General features: G+C 42.9%; 2 protein-coding genes across 2 annotated transcripts; one reads left to right on the plus strand and one right to left on the minus strand.

The window, feature by feature from the left end:
* Positions 1-1,668: 1,668 nt before the first annotated feature.
* On the plus strand, positions 1,669-10,912 carry mttp (microsomal triglyceride transfer protein). Its single transcript, XM_061679924.1, has 18 exons — positions 1,669-1,730; positions 2,823-3,003; positions 3,143-3,286; positions 4,617-4,724; positions 4,802-4,918; positions 5,003-5,142; positions 5,219-5,369; positions 5,502-5,659; positions 5,804-5,972; positions 6,064-6,171; positions 6,292-6,504; positions 6,763-6,974; positions 7,068-7,165; positions 7,387-7,508; positions 7,606-7,833; positions 8,721-8,845; positions 10,393-10,563; positions 10,640-10,912. Exons 1-18 carry the CDS (start codon positions 1,669-1,671, stop codon positions 10,785-10,787), a joined length of 2,655 nt encoding a protein of 884 aa, XP_061535908.1. The 3' UTR covers positions 10,788-10,912.
* Positions 10,913-15,067: 4,155 nt separating this feature from the next.
* Positions 15,068-26,722, minus strand: LOC133403695 (uncharacterized protein C4orf54 homolog). Its single transcript, XM_061678839.1, has 2 exons — positions 22,796-26,722; positions 15,068-15,078 (listed from the first exon to the last, which is right to left on the minus strand). The coding sequence occupies exon 1, from the start codon at positions 26,720-26,722 to the stop codon at positions 22,820-22,822; it is 3,903 nt and encodes a 1,300-aa protein (XP_061534823.1). The 3' UTR covers positions 15,068-15,078; positions 22,796-22,819.
* Positions 26,723-27,826: the final 1,104 nt, after the last annotated feature.

Below are 27,826 nucleotides of genomic sequence, written 5' to 3' on the forward strand. Positions count from 1 at the left end.
ACAACTTCAAGGTTCAAGTTCAAGGTAGCTTTTATTGCCAATTCTACAATGTGTGAAACACTGAGGATTGAAATGTTGTTCCTCAAGGGTCCACAGTGCTACATTACATCATGACACTCACCTGTTTCCAACGGACCTGTTCCCTTGTTTAATGCTCCAAACAGGTGTTTGATGAGCATTCCTCAACTTACCAGTTTGCTGTTTCCCTTGTCCCAGCTTTTTTTTTTGGAAGGTGTGACAGGCACCAAATTAAAAATGAAAGAATATTTGCAAAAGAAAATAAATAAATAACAACATTCATCAGTCTTAAATTATAACAAATAACAAATATCTAGTCTAGGTAGTGTATTCAATTTAATATAGGTTGAAAAGAATATCGGCAAGTCGTCGTATTCTGTTTTTATTCACGTTTTACACAATGTCCCAACTTTATTGGAATTGGGGTTTTTATATGTTCACCATTAATGTGAAGTAGAGAGCTGTCCGATTCCTTCTTTTTAACTTATGTTGCTAATTGGAGTTAAAGTGGAAGTAAACCCACAATTGTTTCTTTTTGGAAGAATACGTCGTTGTATTATGGTGCCTCTATTTAGGCAATATTACCCTCTGCTGGCGACCGAAATTAATGTCCCAACTACCCCTGCGATGGTTACATAGGTCATGTGACCAGTATTACTGTGTTGGGATGTCAAATGTTAAATATTCAATGAAATTTGTATCCAGAAAAGTCACATTTTATTTATGGCCTAAAAACACAGTGTAAAGATGCTAAATTGGAAATACAATTATGATATTGTATCATAAATATATGGGGCCAGTACCGTTTCTGACAGGGGCGTCACAATTCCAAGGACCTTTTTTTCTCAGTGTGTATACAAAGTTATTAAGATTAATAGGGCCCTTGCTCCCCATACAACTATCACCACATTACTTATCTCCTCCATGATTTTGTGTCAGTATATCTTGTTTCAACACCTGATTAATCACGTACATAATACAGTACTTTCCGACCCACTTTGAAGAAACTTTGCCACAAAAACAGGTGCTTGGCTCCTACTTTGTGAAAAAGTGTAATTTGAGTCAGCGGCTGGTCTCACTCAGCACAGACCTCCTACCGTTTTGCAGCAACAAAGTCACATCTGTTCCCCCCCCCTCCCCGAGTAGAAAATAAGGCGTCTAACATGAGGACGGTTCTCCACATCGCCTGGGTAAATGCACTTATTCATACTTTTGGGCATTTTTAAAGATGTAAAATCAATATAACTGCTGTTCTTTATTTACTGATCGTGACATGTTTCCCAGATTGAAATCCTCTCCCTTTCACGTTGATGACATGAATCAATCAGAAAACGCCATTGCATTGATTGAGACAATGCTCGCATGGCCAGATGGGCAGCCACTGGTTCTTGAAACCGGGGGGGGCTGGCTGCACCAATCAGTAGCACAAGTTCCTGTCAAATCTGTGCTCATCAGGTTAATGATTTGCTTGTTATCTGGTATACTTAGTACTTGAGCGTGGAGTTTGGAGTCTGCCCTCCCCTCTGATAAAACATAATAGGAGAAGCGTGGACTTTCTTTGCCTCTTTTTGGCCCTTTCGTGCCGCCTCACTCACACTTAAGACACTTGTGTGTCATTTTCATTCATTTGCCTGCAGGGAAGAACACACAATGTTACCTCTTGCTGTGTTCTTGCTTTGTGCAGCCTCGTGTGTCGCGACGCCTGCCAGTGGTGAGTACTCTGCTTTGTGGATGCTCTGTTTGTGTGTTTTTATTTGGAAAATGTAGATTTTTTTTTTGGGAGGGGGGGGGGGGGGGGATATGCTGAAGATCTCACTCAATCTGACATCTTTATTTAACTGTCTCACTCCAATGTCACTGTCTGTGGCGATGCTTCCTGCAAATGAATGAAAATGTTCCAGTTTTTGAATGACATTAAAGTAAGATTGGGCGGCTCTTCCAAGACTGCCAATTATCTGGAGCTTTTTGATTTGTTGAAATCAGCGTGTGGTGACGAAATCATATACTGACACGTCAGTCCATCCTCACTCATTGCCAGACTCGTATCTGACAGAAGAGCTCGTCATTAATAGCGCAAAGAAGAAAATGCTATCTTCTATCAGCTTGAACACACCCAGTTAAATGGCCACTGATTGAATCAGCTCAGCTATAGCGGAAGACTTTCGTCGTTAGAAATGACAAGTGAAACACATTTGTAAAAGAAAAGGTGCATCGTCCTTTGCTGAGTTGTTGCTTCCATTACATAGATGGGAGATTAGTTAGATGACTAATTGAAATTTGTGGGTTTTTTTTGTTTTTGTTTTTTTTAATATCGTACTAAATTATTCCTTGTCTTAAAGATTTCTAACAAAGTTTACATCTTACCCACAGTCAAGGCATCCAGATATTTGACCACCACATCAAAGTCAAGTTAAGCTTTCAACATATTGGTTGATTGATTGATTGTAAACCGAAGCCTTAAAAGCAAGCGCAAATTTGAGCTTCTCCAAACATATTTTGGATGGTAAATGCACAGGAGCAGAGTTCAAGTCTGTTAGACATTTGTTCATTTGCTAATTGGAATTGTACAAACGGATGATCATGCGTTTGTGTCGATTCATTAACCCTTTTAGCACCATAGTAATAGATCTATTTATTAGTTTCCCAGCTTTAAGAGGCAGTTTGCGAGGAATTACGGTAATTTGAAATACACGTGCGCCGCGGTGTCACCGGTGATCCCTGTTGTTTTAAAAGGGTTCAATGACTTGACTGCCGCTGTATTTTATGTTCACAAGTTGCGGTGGTTTTTTTTCTTCTGGTGGTGCTGCAGGACCCCGGCTGAATAACAACCAGCTGTACAAATTCAGCTACACCACTGAGGTGCTGGTGGACAGGGCCCGGAGGTCAAAAGAGGGCAGTGCCGGTTACAAGATGTCCAGCGATGTGGACGTCAATCTGGTGTGGAGAGATCCGAGCAACAAGGATGAGCAGTTGATCCAACTGAAGGTAGCCTCCTCGTCTTTTTCTTTAGGTAAAGTGACCAGAGCAGCACATATGATTTCTTCTGGGTTTATCAGTACGTATCTTTTATAATTAAGCTTCAAATGCCACACACAATTGTAATCTGATTCCTGTGTCTCTCGAGATCTCTAATGTGAGAGCTGACCCAGTGTCTCATCGATCCGGGAAGAAGAATATCCTCCACGGAACCAGCATTGAAACTGTTCTTGGCAAAACCAGACTGGCAGCCCTGACAAAGCCTTTCTTTCTGCACCTGAGAAATGGAAAGGTACCTGTCAAAAATCCAAACGTTACATGAACATAAAGACGCACCGGTCCTCATCAGTGCCTTTTAATCACTCCTGCAGGTATTTTAGATGTACAGTATGTTTCCAGAGTCTACTATTGATTGATGTGTTCTTCTCTTACCTTTATGGCCTTATTCTCATCGCGGGCAAGTAATGATATTGGCAATAGCAGTAAGATGATTTCTAATGGACCTAATACACGGCCACGCATTAAGCATTTCTGGTGGAAAGGTCAGATGGCTTAACAGTTTCCGCTGTGCATATAAGTTATAATCTACTGGATCCACCTGAACAATAACCTCTGTTATTAAACGTGTGATAACCTGGGGTTGTGTAATAGCTATATTCTATAGTTCAGTGCTAGTGCTTTTCGGGGTCGAAACGAAATCAAGAGAGTTTGCTCTTCGAAGTCAAGGATATACCTCCTTCAGCCAGTACTGCGGTGTGTCGCGATGTTCAGCGGTTTTGAGTTTTAACTCGATTCACATGTTGTCAATATGCGTTTACATGCCGACTAGAAGTTAAGCGTGCCAGTTTACATGGAATGCAGCATGCATAGAGTCCATTGTAGGATGAAGCTTATAGAGCTATATCGTTATGCACAATGCAACAAAGGATCGCCACCCGTAGGTGTGAATGTGAGTGTGAATGGTTGTTTGTTTCTATGTGAACTGCGATTGGCTGGCGACCAGTTCAGGGTGTACCCCGCCTCCTGCCCGTAGATAGCTGGGATAGGCTCCAACACACCTGTGACCCTAGTGAGGAGAAGCGGTACGGAAAATGAATGAATGAATGAAATTTTTGTGTGTGCATTGACAAATCTCGTTTGCAATCAAGGGCCCAAATTTGTGGGACTATTTGTATTACAGTATGTTGTTCAAAATATAGATTCCGAAAGCAAAAGTAAGGTTGTCTCACAAACCTGTTGGGGTGCACTTATTTACAGTATGTTTTGCACTGCAAGCTAAATTGGCTGCCTAAACTATAGCACACGATTAAAAGAAGAAACACATCACTGCCTCTGTTCCTATGTACTTTACTCTTACTGTAAGTGTCATGTCAATATTTTTTAAATGTTTTTTTTTTTTTTTTTTTTGCTTCAGAGCTACACTTCAAACAATGTGATGTGAATACTCACCGGTACTGATGTCACGAGCAGGCGCTTTTGTGCACAAGTGTGCAAAGGAATGCGTCACTGTGATGAAAGTGTGCGTGAGCTGCAGCCCGACCGCCCGGTTGCTACATCTGCCGGTCCGACTGTAGCATTCAGTGTTCAAAATCAAGCAATTCTGCTTTCTCTTTGTGCTGCAGGTTAAAGCGTTTTATTCCTACTGGGCGGAGCCAGCCATCATCAAAAACCTTAAAAGAGGGGTGTCCAGTTTATTGCAGCTGCAGCTCAGTACGGGAAAAGTTATTGAGGTGAAAATTATGATCAAACACGAAATTCAATTAGATGTGCTTTGGATACATTAATGGGAGTGATTGTGTGGAAACAGAATGATGTGTCTGGAAGGTGCACAGTTGCATACAAGGCGGAAAACAACCGAGTGACAAGGACCAAGTTCATGGAGTCATGTAAAACTGCAGAGACTGGATTCACCACACACAGCCAGGTTAGTTAGTTGACAACCATCTCACCTCGGATTCATTTCCTACTGATTTGTTAACACAGCTTTCCCGGGGTGTACTCCCCCCAGGTTTTGGGTGTGACTCGGAAGTCTAGCTCCATCACCGTGTTCACGCTTGAAGAGGGTTTCATCCGCTCGGCTGTGGCTGAAGAAAGACACTCGCTGGTTGTCAACGCCCACCGGTCTTCAGCTGCAGAAGTTGTGTCCAGGTGAAGGGTTAAAGAGAGAATTCGTCATTAACACAGTATTGCTGTGAAGACAATTAAGTCTTTTTTGGCTTCGCAGGCAAAGCTTCACACTGGTGGGGACAGAAGCTGGACCCCTGGACACTGCTGGAAAGGATGCGGCCGCGGTTGTCAAGTCCATCGATGCCAAGCTGGCAGCTGTTGGTATCAAAGCGGGGATCATCAAAGCTCAGTGCAAGACTTGTCCATCAGTGAGTGATTCTATCCTTTTATAACGCAGACATCTGGTACAATTTTGCAACTGATAGATATTCTGCTGGTTCATATTGTCTTGTTACATAGTTTAATGTGCTCACTAACTCACTTTGTCTCGTCCCTCTCAGCTCTTTGAACGCTGGCAGGCTCTACAGAAGAAATTGGAGCCGGGCAGCTTGTCCAAGGCCTCGGCCCCTCGCAGCTTCTTGGCTCTCATCCAGAGCATCAGGAAGGCATCCAAAGACGATATCCTCAAAGTGCTGAAGAGCGCCAGCAAGACATCTCTGTAAGAAGACTCCCTTCTACCTTTCCTTTAGCTCATTTAATCATCCTGATTTCATCACTCTCATTCAGTGAGTTAATAGAATATTTGAGGTTGAGTATTTAGTCGGTTTAACCCTCCATTGTTCTCTTGGACTTCACATTTTAGTCCTCAGGTGGTGGATGCTGTCACTTCCTCGCAAACTACAGCATCTTTGGATGCCATGCTTGAATTCCTTAACTTCACAGATGCCAAAGGTATGGTTCTGCAGGAGCGGTTTCTTTATGCCTGTGGATTTGCCTCACATCCTAACGAGAGGATGCTCCAGACACTGTTGGTGAGTGCCTCTTTCTGAAGGGATTCCCAAAGCTACAAACAAAACCTTTATAACTCAACTTTGTTGTGATGATGCTGTTGTTTTTGTCCAGGACATTTCTAAAGGAAAGATTGCCAGCCCTGACATCAAGGAGTCAGTGGTAATCATTATGGGGGCCCTCGTCCACAAACTGTGTCAGAAAGGAGGATGTAACTTACCGGTGAGCTGCAAGAAAAAGTCCAAATGAAAACTACAGTGACCCTATAACATCGGGCTGTACAGAGCCTGTTTATGATGCGGTTTAGTGCCTCTGTCCGACTGATGATCTTCAAACTCCCAGACAGTCGTTGAGGTCAAGAAGATGATTCTGGAGGGGCCAGACAGCACACAAGAAGAGTCCGAGGTCCAGATGTTCCTCCTGGCTCTGAAAAACTCCCTGCTCCCTGAGGCCGTTCCCATCTTCACCAAGTACACTGAGTCAGAAGTGGGCGCGTACAGCACCATCGCCCTCACCAGCCTGCAGAGATACGACGTCACCCTCATAACTGATGAGGTAAATAACCAGCACTAACGGTGGGGGAACACACCCTGATCCAATAGAAGATTAAAAAACACCATAATCCCCTGCTATTTGTCAATAGCAAAAAGGCGACCCCTCTAAAACATTTTTTTAACTGCATATATTAATGCTTTATATCACAAACTCTGATCCCAAAAGCACTTGGTTTACAAGTGGGAAAATGCACTGGAACTGGAACAGGTTGTCAGCGGAATATGCGGGGGATTACTGTACATTTCTCTGTGATTTCAGGTAAAACAGACGGTGAACAGAATTTACCACCAGAATCGACGGATTTATGAGAAAAACGTGCGCGCCGCCGCTGCAGATGTCATCCTCGGCAGCAACCCATCGTACATGGAGGTCAAGAATCTCCTGTTGTCCATTGGACACCTGCCTCATGAGATGAACAAGTACATGTTGTCTAAGATTCAGGACATCCTCCGCTTCCACATGCCTGCTAGGTGTGTGTGGAACAACACAATTAAGATTGTATGCTGCTCAGAGCAGAAAAGTAACGTGAAAAAAAATCAATTTTCTATTGGGGTTTCTTTCAGCAAAGCTTTGAGACGAGTTATGCGGGATACGATTTCACACAACTATGACAGATTTTCAAAATTTGGGTCATCGTCTGCATACTCAGGATTCATGGCGAGTAAGTAGTCAATAATACAAGGCTTCACAACACTTTGGCTACTTATTTTAATGAGAATTTCCTGTTATTTGTGGAAATCACATAATTTACACTATATAGATACAAGTACCGGTTGTACTATTGGCATCAAATATCCTCAATAACAAGACCAATAAAAACATTTGTTTGCACATTTCTGCTAAATTTGTACTAAAGTGGCTGGCGTAATTAATTTCCCACAGAATCTGTTGATGTCACGTCCACATACAGTTTGGACATTTTGTACTCGGGCTCTGGAATCCTGAGAAGAAGCAACATGAACATTTACGGTACTAGTAAAGGAGCAATGCTACATGGACTGCAGGTTGGAATAGTCATACATTTCAGCGAAACATAAAATGCATAAATGCCCATGTTTGGGCATCAAAATGTTTAACCCGTTCAGTTCTGCTGTTGTCCAGGTGGCGATCGAGGCTCAGGGTTTGGAGTCGCTCATCGCCGCCACACCGGATGAGGGAGAGGGAGACTTGGAGTCATTCGCCGGGATGTCGGCTCTGCTGTTCGATGTCCAACTACGACCTGTCACCTTCTTCAGGGGTTATAGCGACCTCATGTCCAAAATGTTTTCCATGACTGGGGAACCCATGAATGTGGTGAAGGGTCTGATTCTGCTGACTGATCATTCTGAGGTATGCAACTAACACACACTTGGGCTAATTAGTCAGTAGGCTCACAATTGAAATTGTCATATGGACCAAGCATCCAGCTGTTTGTTTCTAAAATTGTGCATCAATTGCTTAACTACGGAGCCCCTAACGCATTTGCATCAGATCGCATGCTCACCAGCTACAGTGGTTTGAAAAAGTCTACACATCCCTGTTCAAATGCCTGGCTAAAAAAAAAAACAAAGAGGCCACGAAAAAACATTTTCAAACGTTTTCCACCTCGAGGGTGACCTATAACTGTAGAACTCAACCGAACAAGAAATTAAATCTTTTCGATAGGGGATGTGAACATAAACAACTGAGATAATGTGGTTGCACAAGCGGGCACACCCTCTTATGCCTGGGCATGTGGCAGTGTTCAGAATTAATTATCACTTTCAAGCTCATGTGAGTATGGTCGGTCATGTGGGTGACAGCCTGCCACAATTTAAAGCGCATTGTGGCTCTCCCCAAATAAAGTTCAGATGTTCTTAGAGTCTTTTTCTGATGTTTTTGTCGTCACGTCTTACAGCACAAACCGTGGTCTGCAGAGAGCTTCCACAGCACCAAAGGGTTCTCACTGTTTTTTAAGACATTCAATCATTTGCCATTGAACACAAGTGGAGAAAGTATGGCACATAACCAAGAACTGGAGGTCCCTCCAACATTGATGTTTACTTTTCGGGGGTGGTATTTCAGTGCATTTCTGAAAGCATTATTTATTACTTCTAAACACAGACGTATCTAAGCTTGGGTGTGTGGGTGCAGGGCTTGCCCTTCACTTTTTTTTTTGGTTCTTCTGCATATATTTGATGTAATGGAACATAAATAGCCATCCTTCCTTTGCTTATTGTCCTCCGTTTCACTCGCAGGTCATTCAGCTACAGTCTGGTCTGAAGGCAAGTGCGGAGTTCCAAGGAGGGTTAGCCATCGACATCTCTGGTGGCATGGAGATCAGTTTGTGGTACAGGGAGTCCAAAACCAGCGTCAATAACAGGTAAAGTCCCGAAACTGCACAATGAAGCAGTCCAAAGTCAAAGCAATGACAATAACATACTGTAAATAGTTCACTATGTCGCATAAATAATTTGTGGTATGTTTGTTAACAACTGCATGTACGAGTGTGATGGAACACCTCTGGAGACCTCTGCAGCAATTCTTAGAAAAATAACCTTTATGGTTGTTGCAGAAGTTCCAGCCATGTCACAGCACCTCAAATAGACCCGTGTTGATGTTGGAGTCATGTGAACTTTAAACGCTCTATAAGTGTTGTCTGATTCACTTGTTCCACTTCACAAGTTGGAAGTGATCCAGTATTGTACTTCACACCTAGGAGAGGGTTCGCATGAAATGTGACGTCAGTCCTGTCTGGCTCGCTATTTCCGAACATAATGCACGACAGCAGGCGCAGGTATCGGATGTCTTCAATGGGATTTGGGGACGTGTAGTGCCCCTGAGTTGAAATGTGCTGTGCCAAATGAGTGTATATTTTAACAAATGTATTGGTTGCATAAGCAGAGGGTTATTTATGAGGCGTTTGAGTGGCTGTGATTATGTAGGGATGTGCAAATGTTGAACAAAAACCGTTGCAAGGTGAGTTTTGGTGCACTACGTTAGTGTGGATGCTTACAAAAAGGACGGCGAAAGACGAGGGAAGTTTGCTTTTTTGTTTGAGAGCAGAGCTTCTCGCGAGTACGGCAGAAGGGGACTTGACCTGTGCGTGCAAGCGAATGGCAGAGGCAGGTGAATGGATCAGCATAGCTGTGGCTCTTGCACCCTGATAATAGACTGGCGGCCTATCTATAGAGACAGAACAAACCACACGCACGCACACATCTTTGCCAGGACATGCCCCCATGGCCAAAGTTACAGACAGGTGGATTTCTGAATGGAGTCTTATGCACGTTGTTGCATGTGCAGTTCGTGTGAAGTTACGTAGAAGGGGGTGAGATGCGAATAAAAACATGGAAACACGCATATCACAGGCACGCTTTTGAGTTGTACATCAACATTATTAATTACGGCGTTGTGTTGGCCCCCTTTGCAATGCGCCACTCACCGTTGCAATGAAATGAAGCACTGCTCCGTAAGACGAGGATTCAGCTGAAGACCCCTCCTGAACCACTGAGCAGTCAAGACAATGGCAGCCGCTGACCCCTTGAACTCAGTGACTTACAGTATATTATCAGGATTTTGGCATCAAATGTGTTTTTTTTAGTTTTTTTTTTTTTTTAGCTGCAGTTGCAAAGTCCCAGGTTCAAATCTCAGCGCCGCCTCCTTGCGTGGAGTTTGCGCGTTCTCCCGGTGCTTGCGTGGGCTTTCTCCAGCTTCCTTTTGCTTCAACCCACATTCCCCCCCAAAAAATGTTGACATATTTTTGGTCAATATTTGCTGATAACATTTTGAGTTATGTTTCCTTTCGGCCCTACATGGTCATAATCAATCAATCAAACAATCAATCAATCAATGTAGAATGCAGACAATAAGTGAATAGAAAAAAAAGAGACTAATTTTCACCAAGACTTCATCTGTGGCGCTTTGCAGGGGAGCGTTAGTGGTGACTGGTAACGTTACAGTAGACATGGACTTCATGAGTGCCGGTTTGGAGGTCAGCTTTGAAACCGAGGCCTCCCTCGACTTCATCACGACTGTCCAATTCTCTGAGTATCCTTTCCTGGTCTGTATGCAGATGGACAAAACCACCTTTCCTGTCAGGTACTAGAGAATCCCCAGTCAATGAACCCCCCCCACACACAAATAATCTAACATCCCAATGCTTACTACTTTTCAGCGAGTCCATGAAGAAGCACGAGAGCCTGTCGTCAGGGAAGAGCGTCGTGTGGCAAAGGAGCAGGAAGCTGCTCATCCCCGGCTCTGAATTCCCGCTCCACCAGGAAAACTCAAACATGTGCAAGAAGGTCTTTGACTCCAGCTCATAGAGGAGACACCACTAACTCCCAGGAGGAAGCTTTCACGTTTGGGGCATTTTATATTTCCCCTCTGTGAGGTTTTGGTGCATTTCAGCAAGTATACATCACACCTCAGTATCACGCAGTGAAACATCCAAAGAGACAAATGTGGTGAATGTGTTTTTTTTATGCAATGTTTACATTCCTGTGAGTATTTAATTTGACATTGTGTTGGAAATTGGGACTTCTTGTTATGGCTTTATTTAAAAATATATTTATGTTGGGCACATAACAGTACATTATAAAAAGGGGTTTGATATGTAATTTTCAGGAAACAAAGGCCATACAACATCCCCACCCAAACATTATTTTATTAAATGTATTGACTAAGAAGGTGCCACTTCTGTCACCTGTTCACACTTTAGTATGGACACACTAAGTGGTAATATTACATTATGAACTATTATGTTGTTTTACACTGTACCTATAAAGATCTGGGGTGAGAAGAATCTGCAAAATTAAACTATCAACATTTTAATAATGTTTTTGTATAATTGTTTTGTCAATATTTGTTGAGCTATTATGACCTTATTGTCTTCTTTAGAGATCACTTTGTTTTTCGAAATAATTGGATGGAAATAAACACACAAGCGACTCCATGTCTGTCGACATGCTGTATATTTAGATTTTGTGGGGGGAAAAAACCCAGAAAGTTCACCAGTACACTCAGTAAGTTCTTACCTAGTGTACCTACATACTGTTTACACATTGGCACTTCAGTGGTAAGCCCACATACGCAGTTTTTGTAGTATGTTAAAGAAATGCAAAAATTGTACAGTATTTGCCTGGCTGTGACACCCACTAGTTGATCCAGGTGAGGAAATACCTTTTTTTCGTATATAACAGGGCGCGACATCAGATCTCCAGTTGGCATCCAAAAGCAACAACTGGGCCTTGATGCAGATTCTTGCAAAAGCACCGAGAGCAGCTGGGGGCAAAGCGGTGTCTGCCAGTCTCGTTGCAGCCCTGGCGACCAAGTAAACACAGCAGCAAACGCTCAGGTTCAATTTAAGCCTCGGCTGGGTGATGTTTCAGTGTCACCACAAAGCTAAATTTGCATGCTGGCAAGACAGCACAAGTGCTCTTCTTCTGCCGCCAGAAAGCTGTATGATTCCTTTTAAAATACACGATGCTAATTATTTTTCTTTTTTTTCATTCTTTCAAACTTTCAGACATGTAAACACATACGATGAACCAAGGACACCATAGACTTTGTGTAATTTGTATTATTTAAAAAAAAACTAGTATAAGGATGATATGATAATTACTCCATGTCCCTTTCTTATCATTTGATGCATTTGCTTGCATTTTCCCCCATTGTTTTCCCTAATTATTCATATCTAGAATGTAGCAACAATGTATTTATTTTTCAACAAATTTTATTAAAATATATATTTCTTTATATAATTTTCTTATCGTATTTGTTTTTATTTTTAAAACAATTTATTGTAACCATTCTGTACTTGTTTGCATGTTTGCAAAATCAATGTAACACTAGTATGTTTTGATCCATTTTCGGTGTTTTGCTGCTGTAAAGAGTATTTGATAGCTCACCTTTTCTGTGGGCTGAAGCTAAATGTCAAACATAGATAAAACCCATTCAAATAATGCAAACATCTTCAGTAGCTTGCATTTAGAATTTATTCCAGAGGTATGGAGGCTTGTCAGTCCACATTACACTCATTCATATTCACAGTCAAGCATGGGTGTATACAGCACTTGCTTCTCCTTTCAAAATGTCTCTCTGCTGTCATTCCGACTTCCTGCCTTGTTTTTCTCCACATGCCACACAGCTCACACTGTGCACCGGAGCAACGCCATCGCATTATGATGTCACCACAATACAGCAGATCCTCTTTTCACCTTTTTCAAACCATCAAGACGTTCAAAAACCCACTTTGTTTGCAAGCAAGCATCCATATAGCCTTTTGTTTTGAACTGAATATTAATCCTTATAGTAAACTGCTTTGTTTAACTTTTAAGAATATTTGATTCATGTTACTTTGACATTTTGGGATACAATCATCAAAAAAAGTGCCTGCTAGCTCTATGTATACAGTCATTCATCACTGTCAATGTTGAACAGAGACAATCCAAGTGCATTAAGTACATTATTATTCATTGATACAAATTATATAACAAGACTAAAACAGCACATGTATGGCCTTTATGTTCATATTATAAATACAACAGGTTGAACAGAGAATCATTTTCATCAGGGTCAATTCAATGCATATAATCAATGTTTTACAATAAATAATTCAATAAGAAACATTTGAGCCACATTTTCACAACTTGGCAGTAAAGCATACAGAGCAAAAGGTTCGGGATATGCATTAATTTTCTTCCACATATACCTTTCAGAGGTTTTATCTAAAGGCAATATAGTTACCAATACAATTTATTTGCACTAGTTCCCAAATGACAGGATTCCGCTGATTGATTGGGATAAACATTATACACGTTTTGTGCACCATTGCACTTCCAAATGCATCCAGTTAAGTTGCAGTAAAGAGCAAACCATCCATTCTCCCAAACATCCTTACAAATGACTACACGCTCACACAAGCTCGTATATAGGGCAATTTAAATAAAGTTGTGTATCCTAGACAACAAAGGCAAATGGACTGACCAGCAGATCCAATTACCTTTAATACATTGGGTTGGAAACCTGCTAAAACAACAGTCTGGATGATTCTTACATGGGATAGGGGCTGGTGTGAATAATCTGTCATGGCTCGATACGTAGTCATAGTGTAATATTAGAGAAAAATGTCTATGACTGAATTAATCCTGGATGTGGTCTGCGAATGCTGTTAAGTTAATGCACATTGGAGGGGTGTTAAGGATTGTTTTCACAAGTTGATGATCGTAGTGTTCAGTGTAAAAGAACACGAACAGGCCTGTCCTCACAAGACTTTTGTAGGATTTTGTACAAAAAAATGTAATCCATTGTAAAGGGTCACACAAACTATAGTTGGGGTGTCCAGCACGAATGGGCATATTCATCGATTCATTGTTTCGAAAGAGTTCCGCCGATTGTGGGGAAGTGAGGGTTGATTGATCGTGTCTTGAAGTCATGGACAAACGGAGTGCATGACTTGGCTAAAAATAGCAAAGGAGTTGTTGATTTAGGCTCAACTAGTTCATGGTCCAAATGAGAACATTTTCTCAGGGTGTTTGCGTGGGTTTTTCTCCGGGTGCTCTGGCTTCCTCCCACATTCCAATAACATGCACGTTAGGTTCATTGAAAACTCTAGCGTCTCCACGGGTATGACTGTGAGTGTGAATGGTTGCTTGTCTATATCGGATGTGACCTATGATTGGCTGGCGACCAGCGCAGAGGGTGTACCGCGCCTCTCGCGCCCAAATTCCGCCGAGATAGGCCCCAGTTTACTGATGCTCAATTGACGGTTAATCCCCGAAAATTGAGTCGTCATATTGTCGAGTTTCCTACTAAATTCTCGTGAAGACCCTTGCCTGTTCACTGTGAAGTAAGATGACTCCTCTTTGTATGCTTGCAGAATGCTGATACACCTTGCACGTGTAGCAACCCCCCGCCCCCCCCCACACACACATATACATGCATGCAGCAGACACACGGACTCCGACCTCATTACATTGAAAAGTGTAAACATAAAACAAACACAAATAGAGCAAACTATCCACTAAAAATCTAAAAGGAGTCCCGGCTCCACTTCGTCGGTTCGACACACTTAGTGTGTTTTGTTCTCGTAGCGTCATTTAAGGTGCAGGCTTTATTCTCTTGTAAAACACACCTCACCCATTTCACACATTTCATCCATTGCTACAGTAGTGCAGGTGGAAACAGCATCCTGGCAGTCATGACGCAGAGAATGCATGCACTTCAAGTGGAACATGAGCTTTCAACTTGTAAACAGTTGGCTATTGTCAACGTGACCAGATAGTACTGAGCAACACCCCAATGTCATGACACAATCTATATATATAAATATAATATCTAAATTCACATATAGCTGACTTCACTTCAGACAAATGGTCCCTGTCCTTCATACTGTATGTTTTACTTCCTTTTCTTTATTTCTGGTGAGCAAGTGACTTTTTACCTAAATTGTAGCAGATTGGTAAAGCAACATACATTGTGGGTTGTTGTTTTATACCTTGCAAAATGCTGCCATGCAATAGATAATAAAACTCCAATTGACTTTGGTTAGAGGGTGTCTTGAAGAACAAAATGCTGGCTGGGGTTGATTGAAGGCAGATTTCTCTACAGAGACGTCTACAAATGAAAAGTAAGAAACCGGGTTTAGTCACTAGGATTTCAGAAAGTCATACATGATTGAAGTCAATCATTCAGTCAAACAATCAATCAATCCAATCACTTTTCATGAAACAAATGCAACTCAAAGTGCTTCACAGAGATAAAAGCAGACAATTAAGGAAACAAGAAAACATGGGAAACAGGAAACGTACACCTCCCTGCCCCCCATCCCCATCCCCATCCCCACATCTAAATGCAAACGCAGGCATATGAACACACACACCCGCACGCACACACACAAGCACAGCACCTGTTGACTAATAGTATAGAGTAATGGCAAGACACTGAGCATCCTGGGCAAGGACAGACAATATAATAACAAATAAATTAATCGATACATTAATATAATAAAATAAATAAAGGGACTCATTAATAAGCAAATGAGTCGGCGCGGGCCGTAATGGCTGGATGCTGGCTCTGTGTAGATTTTGTTCTAGTTTTGGGAATAGCTAAAAGGCCGGTGCCAGAGGACCTCAAGACCCGTAAGGGATGACATTATAAAAGCCTATCAGGTAGATATGATGGACCAAAACTGTTCAGACATTTAAAAACTAGTAAAAGAACCTTACAATAGATCCTGAAACACATGGGGAGCCAATGCAGTGATCTTAAAACCAGTGTAATGTGCTCACGCCCTCGACTCTTTGTCAGCACACGAGCAGCTGAGATCTGAAGTATTTGTACAGTGGAGATGTTCTTTTTGGGAAGACCAGAGAGCAGGGCATTGCGCTAGTCTAGAATGACAGGAGATAAAAGCAGCTCCTCCGTGTTCGCCTGAGAGAAACGGGTGGACTCTGGCTATATTTTTAAGATGATACAAATCTATCTTCATTACATTGCTCAGAGTCCAAGATTACACCCAGATTCTTAACACGTTGTGACGGTTTAAAATCTTTTAGTTTTCGTAAGAGTTTCTCTCTCTTCAGGGCCGAGAGTGATAACTGAAACCTATTGCCCTGGTTTAGCTGTAGGAAAATCACTGCAGTCCACGACTTAATATCTAAAATACAGTTAAAAAGGGTATCATTTGGCCCTTTGTCATCAGGCGACACGGCGACGCACAGCTGTATGTCATCTCCGTAATTGTGGAAGCTGATGCCGTGTCAACTAATGACGTCCCCAAGGGGATAGCATGCATAGATGAAAAAGAATTGGACCGATAATTGACCCTTGAGGCACCCCACGGTCTATTTCATGTGTCCTAAAAGAACACGTAGCCATACCTACAAAGAAACTTCAATCTGTGAGATAAGAGCTGAACCAGTTAAAAACAGTACCAGACAGGCTGACCAGGTTTAGGAGTCTGTTTAATAAAATGTTATGAGCTAGCGTAATTTCTCGTGTATAATGTGCATTTTTTTCATAAAAAAATTGTATAGGGGAAAATGGAACAAACTTTCACATTTTATAAATGTATGCCACCATCTAGAGGTTATGAGAAAGGTGTACACTTTCAATCCAAGATGCCACCGCCACCTAGAGGTTATGAGAAAGGTGTACACTTTCATTTCAAGATGCGACCGCCACCTAGAGGTTATGAGAAAGGTATTTTAGTATTTTCTTATTCGGCAACAGCCTCACCACTGCCGTTTTGTAAGCATTGTAGAAGACCACCGTCTGGAGAGGGTAATTCACCACAGTTTTGACCATACTCTATTGGTTTAAGATCAGAGGAATGACCGGAAGAATATTGCATTTCTTTGATGTCAAAAAGTCTTGAGTTGCTTTCATAGTATGTTTTAGGGCTGGGTGGGGAAAGTATGGCCACATACGTTCCATTCTTTCATCCGGCCCAGAAATGATTTACATTATGAAGAGTCCTTCAATATTTGTTGCATTAATTTAGACTTTCTTTTCCTGAAATCAAGTCAGCTTTCATTTTTTTTCTTCTTTTTACTCATGTATCTCATTAAAAAAAATTCCATAAAGTTAATTGGTTTATTGTACAAAATTGAAGTATTAGTGAAATAATAAATGTTATATCAACATTTAACATGCACATTTATTTTATTATTTTCTGTCTAAACATGTTTTTGATTTTATAAACACATTTTAACATTTTAGTCTTTTATATATGGTAAGTGGACTGCACTTATATAGCGCATTTATCACAGTGCCCAAAAGTGCTTCACAAATCCTCACATTCACCCATTCACACACACATTCATACACCACTGGGTGACTGCCATGCAAGACATTTTAGGGTTCAGTGTCTTGCACTCGGACACTTTGACACGCAGACAGTTGGAGCCATGATTCGAACCAGCTACCTTTCGGTCACTGGACGATCCGCTCAAACATTTTTGAGCCCCTGAAAATGGAGGTACTCTCGATACAATCGCGCCCATAAATGGCAAATGCCATATTTGAATGTACAGTATACTTCAATCATCTGCAGGGATTCAAAACACAGCTCAAGTGGTTTATGTAAGAGTAAAGGGAGTACACTGCTCTCCACCTCCGGCTGCCCGTTTTGGACTGGGCAGAGGGGGAGGAGGCTGTAAAAAGTTGACCCCGTCCCAGCCCGGCAGACTCGCTTCAACGGCAGAGCAAGCAGCAGCATCTGATCTCTCCCAGCAGCTGTCCTCTCCCTGCATCAGCACAACAAATACTTTACATTGACCTGACCTTTTCGTCCTGCTTCACTATCCCAGCCATGCCCCGCTACACGCACACACTCACTCACTCACTCACTCACTGACACACACACACACACACACACACACACAGTGTTGTTCCACTTCACACCACTACTAAAGCCCACACTGAGCCCCTGGCTGCCACACAACTGACAAGAATCTCACCAGCTCACACAGTTGTATTCTTATTCTGACACCTTGGTTGACAATAGACTGGAACAGATTGCAAGTGTGACTGACTCAACCCTTATTTATGGAGAATATACGGTACTGGCTTTGCTTTTTTTTAATTTATTTTTTTATAATGACACTTTTTTTTTTTTTTTTATAACATTCATTTTGACATTCTAAACCAGTAGTGAGACACGTTTAGCACGATTACTCCAAAATTACACTATCAATTTCCACAAAACTTTGCAGAGTATTGGTGCAGAAGACAAGAAGAACAAAAAATTGAATCTGGATAAACATGCAGCTGCAGCACTGTTTTTCTTACTATATGTATCCCTATGTGGTACGGTGGACGACTGGTTAACACATCTGTCTCACAGATCTGGGGATCCGGGTTCAAATCCGGCCTTGCCTTTGTGGAGTTTGCATGTTCTCCCCGTGCCTGTGTGGGTTTTCTCCGGGTACCCCAGTTTCCTCCCACATTCCACAAACATGCATGGTAGGTTAACTGAAGACTCTAAATTGTCCGTAGGTGTGAATGATTGATTGTTTATGCTCTATGTCATCAATGACATAGAGCATCAATGAATGCTGTCTTTTTTTAAGGGTGGCACATCGGTCGATGATTCTGTTGTGACTCAGATGCTGACGTGTGTCTTTTTCAATTACCATTATTTTAAGACTGAATTCTTCCCATTCAAGATACACTGAAACACAATTAATAACTGATCAATAAAAAGGCTAATGACATGACTTTGGCTCACAACACAAGAACTGTTTGCTCCCGGAAGTCGCTTAAGATTATACTTTGGATGCATATCTGACTAAAATCAAAAAATCAATTACTTTTAAATTAAAAAAATAAGGTAATAATAAAGTGGTCTTGAAAATATCTGGCACAGGATAATTTGGCTTGTATTTATCTCTTGACTCTCCGCTTTCTAATCATTACGATCCTATTTAAAATGTCAAGTCAAAGAAGTCTTCCAGGATGCACCTGACTGAAATGTTTCATATTTCATGTCCATAATGAGTTCCATATGATTCCTGGAATGCATCACAAATGGCTTTATTCTGTGAAATTCTGTAGACTTACATTTCCAGTTCAATATGGGTGGAGGAGTGATTACTATTATTATTATTATTATTATTATTATTATTATTATTATTATTATTATTATTATTCACTGATGACAAGTATTGAGAATGAGGTCAGCTCCTGATTCATGATGTGAATTTATGCATAAAGTTCACTCTATAACCTCAATCTTTATGTAAACAGTCAGCCAACAGTCCTACATTCCTCATCACTGCTAGTAAAAACTAAGTAGTTAGCTCAGATCCCCAGCTAACAGCAGAAAGTCCCATGCTAATACAAAGTAGCTAGTAGCTTGTCAATTAGAGTGGACCACTTGCAGTTTGTCATTTTCGGATTTATCTATCCACGGATTTATTTCAATTTGTTTCCTATTTTTTTCCCCTTTAAAAAAAAAATCATGTGTATTTGTTTTCTTTTTGGGGGGAGAAGCAATCCAGAAAAGGCTTATTGGTGGTTTCCCACCCGCTTATTCAAAAATATTTTGGGTTAAAAAAATATATATATCTTTTTTAAACAACCAAATCATTTAGGGGGGCTTAAGAATATTTTAGGGGGGCTGAAGCCACGCGAAAATACTACAGGCCTAACGACGCCACTGGCGCTATATAATTAAAATGTAATTGAATTCAATGGAACTTGCCCACCACCATAAAATGACAATGGCTCCTGCCGTCTACTAATAATCCTCCATTAACCAGGAAATAGCATCCAAACTTACAAACATACAAAGTTCTTTGATTGGTTTTTCCTTGTATTAAAATGTCAGACTCGGCAGAGGTCTACGCTCGAAAGAAAAAAAAGTCCTTTAAACTGACTTAATTCGAACATGTACATCGGTTGCACATGTTTCGAATGTGGTAAACTGACATATATTATTTTGTTCTTTTTCTATTATTAAATTACATCACTTTACCATATTTCAAGCATGTGCAACTGATGTAGATGATCAAATTGAGGCCTTTTTTTTTTTCAGTGTACTGAGCAACATTCTTGTTGTACGTGATCATCATTGCCTTGCTAAAACAACAAGTCTAATCTAAAGCATGGGGAGAACGTGACAGCTACACGCAGGGAAGCCACAGCCCAGATTTCAACACACAACCTCGGAAGGGTGAGACAAATGTCTTAACTGCTTGACCACCATGTCACATCCAAACATTGTACACGTTGGATAAGAATGAAATGTAACAAAACGGATTGCTTCTGATTGGAGCTCATTTGGGCGAATCCCCTAGCAGGAGTCTATCAATGTATGGAAGTATGAATTCCTGGTTGGGTATGTTTGATTCAGGAGGAGAACATCTCTACTTTCCTGTGATATTTTCCAACACTCAACATCAAGCATGTAAATGAAAGTCGAAATAGTCAGACGGTGCTGTCATGCGGAAAATCAGGAACTTGAAGGATGTGGTTGAAAAATCCCATCAAGCCCAGCGAGAGTTCCTATGGCTCGCGTTATCCGTCATGAAGCTACTGCATGTCTATTAACGCTGACATGCCACAGCTGAACTAAAAACTTAGTATGCATGTGGTACATGACGATCTTCAAACGGCAGAACTTCATGATTGTAGACAACCATCATGTATCCCATTGGGAATCTCAGTTATTTATGAAACGGTATATTTATCAACAACATCCAAGCTTATTATGCTTCCGTCAGCACATTTAAATCAGGTCCGGCCTCTTGCCTTTTGTCTGGACAGCAAGCCATTTATAAGATTACATCAGCTGTATACAGTGCGTACTGTAGCTGTATTCTATGCCTCCACAGTAGTTATAATAATAATAATAATAATAATAACGTGCAAATGCTACACTTGAAGGTTGGAGCTGAAATTCGTGCCCGGGAACCTCAGAACTGTGAGGTAAACATGCTAACACAGTGTCCTCTTGCACTGTGTTGCCCATGGTATAAACATTTGTATTTTTTGCTTTGTGCTTTCCATATGTTACTTTAACACAATCAAATTGTTTGATTTAGAAGCTGGCGAAAATGTTCAGCGTCATTTTGAAGAGATAAAAGCATGGAGGGATTCATTTATTATTGGTACCCAATTGTTGTTGCAAGACTCCGGCTAGAAACTGGTCTTTTAGAGCCATAATACGGAACAGTGTGTTTGCTTTTGTTAGGATTTTGCTCCTGGGCTCTCCTTGCAGTGAAGTGAAATGAAAAATGAAATGATAAAATATGAAGTCACTGGTGCTGGGCCGCATGTGTTCTATTCCCGCTGAGTGTGAGTGTAAATGCTTGTCTGTCTCTATATGTGCCCCGAGACTGACTGCCCTCCTGTCTAGTGTGTAGTCTTCGCCTTTCACCCGAAGTCAGCTGGCGTAGGTTTCAGCTCCTGGCAGCCCTGAACATGATAAACGTTTTTTTAAAAATGGATGAAACGATGCTGAAATATGATCATACATTACTAAACATACATTTGAAGAGTTCAGGCGCAAAAGTTGGCAGACAGACAACATGGATCTCTTTTTCATCACAGCAGACTGCCTTTCATGGCATCATTTGACTTCGACGTTGTTTCTCTTCAGAAAACGAGCGCTATCCACATTTTACTGCAGAAAGCGTCATGTCCAGTGAAGCCAATCAAAGCCTGTACACATTTACATGATCGCAAACTTGTCACTGGCCAAGTATTTCCTACAAAGTGTCGCTGTTAGTTCTGATTCACTAGCTTCGATTGTGCTTGAAAGTGAGCATAAAATATGATAGTTGCATGAAACAGTCCAACTGAGATGATGTCATGAAACTCATCAGGATCGGTGAGATGGTTTAGTGATCAGGTCCACAGATTCTACAACCCCAATTCCAATGAAGTTGGGATGTTGTGTTAAACATAAATCAAAACAGAAAAACATCCATCGATCCATTTTCCGAGCCGCTTCTCCTCACTTGGGTCGCGGGCGTGCTGGAGCCTATCCCAGCTATCATCGGGCAGGAGGCGGGGTACACCCTGAACTAGATTCCAGCCAATCGCAGGGCACATACAAACAAACAACCATTCGCTCTCACATTCACACCTACGGGCAATTTAGAGTCGTCCATCAACCTACCACGCATGTTTTTGGGATGTGGGAGGAAACCGGAGTGCCCGGAGAAAACCCACGCAGGCACGGGGAGAACATGCAAACTCCACACAGGCGGGGTCGGGATTTGAACCCCGGTCCTCAGAACTGTGAGGCAGACGCTCTAACCAGTCGGCCACCGTGCCGCCGAAACAGAAAACAATCATGTTCAACCTATATTTAATTGAATACACTACAAAGACAAGATATCTAATGTTCAAACGGAACAGCTTGTGTTGCAGCCATAAAATTCCAAGTTAATGATTATTTGCTGAAAACAATCAATTTGATCAGTTTGAACATTAAATATCTTGTCTTTGTAGTGTATTCAATTAAATATAGGTTGAACATGGTTCGGAAATCAATGTATTCCATTTTTATTTATGTTTAACACCACGTCCCAACTTCATTGGAATTGGGGTTGTACAAGACAGCTGTCACCCGTTTGGCTGCAGTCGAGCGGGTTGACAGCATCGTGAGGTTAGCAGTAATAAATCAGAAAATGGAATCTGTGCAATGGATGTGACTTCTCCTTCACTTTGAAGGGCTAATTTCAGTAAGGTTGAGGGTTAGTTCAAGCGACTGTATTCTCTCCATTGCAACCCAGTGGGATCTGCTACTTTGGTTGTCATTTTGCAGGTAAAACTATGAACAAGTGTTCAATGTGGACATTTGGAGAATGTGCCAACTTACATGTGCAATGAGGTGTCTTTTTGGTCATCTGTGCTCCACCACAAAGCTCATTGTTGTTCCGTCGAAGGAAGGGGGGGCGATAATTCTTGGACCTTGTTGCGTTGTGATGCTGATAATCGGCTTCCTGTCTGAGCTTCCTACGACCGAAGGTGGCTTCATGTGTCCCAGCGGGGCCTCGGCCGTGGCGCTGTAGTAGGGGCTCTCTGCCGACAGAGCGTTCACGTCCTGCTTTGCGGTTGTGGTGTTTTTCAGCTTTTCTCTTCTGTCTTCAGAGTGACTGGGAGACGGCGGCAGCAAGGCCTGACCTTGCAGAGTGGGCGACGGGATGAATCCCGGGTAAATCATGTAGGTGGGTGCGAATGCCCCCGGGCTCAGGGCCAGGGGTGGCAATGTGAGGGGCACGGGGGTAACGGGTGCGATCGGCGCCACGGGCGAATGCGGCACATCCACGTACTGACCGGTCTCTGGGTCAAACAGCCGCTTTGTGGTGGTCTGGACGGGCGTGTCTACTAGATAATAATGTCCTGTGGTTGGGTCGAGGAGCATTTTGCGCTGTGTTTGAAGGCCTGCCTCTCCAGTAGAAGGCGGAGGTGACAGAGTGGCAAAAGGTGGTGAGAAACGCAACACTTGCTGTGTTTGCGGGCCGGCTACAGGATGGTGGTAGACAGATGAAGCTGGGCACTCAGCCATTAATAATCTTTTCTGCTCAGGTGTCTTGACGGCAACCTGTTGGCTGATGCTTGGCTTTATCTCCGTGTAAGCTGTCTCCTTGTTGGCCACTTTGATCTCATTGGTGTGCGCCAGGCCCGGTATGGTTAAATAGTTCTCAGAGTCACTTTGTGTGACGCTGGGATTAGTGGGACTGATTTGGACCTTTCTCCGTTCCACCTGCTCTTGTCTCACAGGTTCTATTTTCACAGAGAGAGGTGCGGCTGGTGTCTTGGAGCTTTTCATAGACTGTAAAGACGAGCTCTGGTGTACAGGGCTAGCAACCGAGCTAATGCTGACGTGCGCCTTGTTGCTTTTGCCGAGGTGAAGGACGCTTTTGTTGCTGAAAGTTTTGCGTTGCGCCGACTCGTCATTGCGACGAACATGTGTAATGTTCACCGGGCCTTCTTCGCGCGTTCCAGGCTCTGCTGTTGTTTCTTCTTCTGCTCCTTGCTCCTCATGGGCGATGAGTGACAGCACATGGCTGCCCATGATTGGCTGCGGAGGCTGAGCTTTGCGTTTCCATTCGTTTCGGTCAAAAACATAAAGCTGTTCCATTGTTTTGACAGCAGCTTTGAGTTTTTCTATTGCAGCTTGTTTGGGAATTCTGGGCTCGACTCTCTTGTCAGCTGCCTCGCTCGCAAACTTCTCCTGCCTTTGTTTTACTAGTTTTTCAGCTTCGGACTGGTCAGGATTAGGTTGCTTTGGTATGACAGGGGACACTTTGCTGGTAGCACACTGTGGCAGCACATCAGCTTCTGTTTCTTTTGGTGATTTATTTGTTTTCACTGAGTGGCATTTAATAACAATGGGAGAAGGCGACACTTGTTTCACTGGCTCCCTTTCGGCGGATTCAAGTGCACCTTTACTGTCGCTATTATCCAAAGAAACAAAGCGATACGAGCTTTTCACCAGTTTACGCACATCTCGGACACGGTAGATTGGCGTTTGAAACTTGCACTTGGTGTCTCTGACGTCTCGAACGGTAAAATTTGGGATCTTATCTGAAGCAGATAAAATATGACATTTGGCATCACCTGCTCCCCGAAATGTGTTGAGGGAGCTTATTTGAGGGGTTAACAGGTTGGCAATATTCAGGGCCCCTCCTTTATTTTCCTTCACACTTCTCAGACATATTTTGATCTCAGGTGTTTTCCCGCTTTTGTCGCTTTCTCCTTTAGCAGGTGTGTTTCCTGTCTTGAGCATCGTCTCACAGTCTGCGCTTTGCTTCTCTTTGGAGAAACGCCGACAGCTCGGCATGAAAAGAAGTTTAGTGAGCATGTTGCTCCTGTCTGATTCCTCCTTCGCTTTCTTTGCAGCTGGAGAGAGCTCGGCCTCCTTCACTGCTTCATCGTCCCTCCAGGAATTAAACGCGCTGCTTTGACTGTGACTGAGCCCCGCTTTAGGCTCCCTTTCGCCTGAATCCTCTATCGCATCGGTGCTTCTCTGCTCTTCTGCGGGCTCACAAGAACTAGGCCTGCTGCCCTCGAAAGCCTGGTCGTCTCCAGAATTTGTGTAACCTGAGCCCGATTCAGAATTCTGCCTTTGAAAGCCCCTCCTGTCCTTCCCCCCGTCCAGAAAGCAAGGGGAGAACGCGGGGTATGTGTCTGAGATCTCACCTCTCTCCATCTTACGCTCCTGCTCAAACTGCATCTTTTTGGAGATGACATTTTTAAGCAGGCTCGACGCAAAGATGGCCCTCTTTTGTGTGTTGCCTGTGCCGTCTGTGTGGTGATACTGCATTTCACAGCCTGACCTGGCCAACACGGCTCCATGCACCTCCTCGGACCTGCTCTTGCTACTTTTGGGTCGCCTGGTGGCTGCTTGTGTGTCTAAATTGCACTGAACATTCAACGTGACCCCTCGCTGATCTTTTGTCTCCGCACCTTTGCACAAAGATGCTTCCTGATGAAAAGTTAGTCTCTTACTACCCTGTGTGTCTCTTCTACTTTCAACCGTCTCATTCATTTCCAATGTGGCGCTGGAGGTCTTGTGCGCAATGACGCTTCGCTCTGCCCCCCGCGGGATGTGGCCATAATTCCAATCCACGTAAGCAGACCACTTGTTTAGATCGTATTCCGACATGGACGACTCACTTGAAGTGCTTAAATTAATCGTATCAAAGTAAGGACACGCCAAGCTTCGGAATGACCTGGCGGTTAAATTACGCACCTCTTTATCGGCGTCATCCAGCTCACTGATGGAGCTGGAGGCGCCACTGGAATATTCATTAATGTCCTTCCGTCTTAGTTTGGTTGCAAGGTGCTGACGGCCGGGAGCGGGGATGAAATACTTGGCTCTGTTATCTCCCAAAGCTCCCGCTCTCACGAAAGAGAAGTGGCTCCTGTCTCCAAAGCGCTCGGCACCCACGTCCGTAATGCCTACAGGCTCCTCTTTGGAGGTTTTGATCGACAGGTGGATTTTGTCTCCGATGATGTGGTTTTTGCACAAGCTTTCATCTGAGCTGGCGCGTTTCTCCGAGTCGCAAAAATCACTGTCATCCTGCTCGGTGCTCACACCGAGTTTGGCAACCTGACGCCTGCCCTCCAATATCAGAGTACCAGTTCGGGTGTCGTCGCTTTCAAACGAGGCGTAATCCACAAAGGAGTACACCAAGTTGTCATCCTCAAAGTCCCAGCTGGCACCGCGGCCCAGGTCGTAATCAACGTCGTGATCAAGTTCAGTCAGTTGGATTTCATGCGTGGTGATATAGTGAGACTCGTCCTTTAGCGTGTCCGTGCCACTGTGCTCGGACAGAACCGTGCTGGCGCCGTCGTCCGACTCGGTTCGGCTGTTCAGGTACATGTCCGTGTACTGGAGCTCGTCCCCCTCGCTGTAGTCGCTCGGGTCCATTTCTGCCTGGAGCCGCGTCTCATCCCCGGAGTCCTCCTCGTAGGAAAGTTCAGCTGGAGTTTTCACAGTGGGTCCACTCCGGTCAACTACGCCGCCCATGTCTACAGAGTCCACAGAATCCACAGAGGCTGGTCCGCGCAGGCCCTGCCTCGAACCGTCACTTTTGACAGAGAGCTGGCTCCCCTCGCCGGTAAATGTTACTTTCACAGTCTTGGCGCCGTCCGGTCTCGTGTCCAAATCCACATAGTTGGACTGTCTTTTTGTCTCAAAATGTACCTCGGTGTCCTTAACCTTATCCCCTGGGAGCAGCATCCTATGAGGTCCGGGGCCATCTCGGTAAGTGAGAGTTTCCTCCGCTGCTTCCATGAGGTCTGCGATGTTGACCCGACACGGGACGGAAAACTCTGCCGGCTGCCAGAACGTGGGCACGGACAGCCACGAGGGAGGGAGGGAGGGAGGGAGGGAAGGAGGGAGGGAGGGAGGCAGGGAGGGAGGAGAGAAAGAGGAGGGGAGGATGGGGTAGAGAGGGTGGGACTTGTGGGGAGGCTCGCCATCATATCACGGCTTATCGTAACTTCACCCTCAAATGTGCTTTTTTTTTGTCTTCTAATGGCGTTAGTTGCATGTGATTTTGTAAACTGTACATGCAGGACTTTCAAGAGATGAACAGCTCCTTAAAATAACATTGAGCATTTGGAGACTTTTCAAACAACAATATGCAGAAGTGGAAAAAGTACACTGTAAAATGTTACCAGGTTTTCACAATATTTTATGATTTTCACAGTAAAATTCTGCATTTAGAATTGAATTGTGAAATCGGTCTTTTAGTGTATTATCGCACAGTAAAGTACTGTGGTATAGCAAGCATTTCATTGTGTCATTCAACAGTAGTTTCTGTGCGTTTTCCCAAAGGTTTTTGTGAAATAGACAGCTTCAAATCATATATTACCGTGCACTTCTCTCCCGGTTCATCCAATGTTTACATTTGTATACTGTACCTCCAAAACACTATTATTGCTACAGCATCTTCACAATAGCAAACTGTCCATTGAGAAATTGTCTGTTCAATAATTTAACAGTATTTACTGTGTTGTCATATTTTTTTGGTTATAATATTAGAAATGGGATACTGCCTCCTAACAGTGATTTATTTGCCTAAGTCCAAAAATTCATAAACGCAAGAAGACTCTTAAAGACAAAAAGAATCCTTCTTTAGGGTTAGGGTTAGTATTTATACTTTTAAGGAGGAAGTGGAGCGCTGTAGTCTGGCTGTAGTAGAGGCTCAGCGGCGTGGCTGGGTATAGCTGGCCCAAAATGAAATTTAAAACACAACAGTATCGAGGTGCTTTTAATTTCGCGATATCGTCATTTCGTGAATATTGTTACTTCCCTAATTGTTTGTGCAGACTAATGCTAACTTCCTATTATAATTGTTTGTGTTTTCAGCTTTTCATGGCAAGCTAGTGAATA

This window comes from Phycodurus eques, chromosome 6 (genome assembly GCF_024500275.1).
Source record: "Phycodurus eques isolate BA_2022a chromosome 6, UOR_Pequ_1.1, whole genome shotgun sequence".
Taxonomy (NCBI): Eukaryota; Metazoa; Chordata; class Actinopteri; order Syngnathiformes; family Syngnathidae; genus Phycodurus; species Phycodurus eques.

Coding starts and splice junctions, on each gene's coding strand:
- mttp (XM_061679924.1), top strand. CDS start 1,669: ATGTTACCTCTTGCTGTGTTCTTGCTTTGTGCAGCCTCGTGTGTCGCG. Junction 1,731..2,822: donor GTCGCGACGCCTGCCAGTGG/TGAGTACTCTGC, acceptor TTCTGGTGGTGC/TGCAGGACCCCGGCTGAATA. Junction 3,004..3,142: donor AGCAGTTGATCCAACTGAAG/GTAGCCTCCTCG, acceptor GTGTCTCTCGAG/ATCTCTAATGTGAGAGCTGA.
- LOC133403695 (XM_061678839.1), bottom strand. CDS start 26,722: ATGGAAGCAGCGGAGGAAACTCTCACTTACCGAGATGGCCCCGGACCT.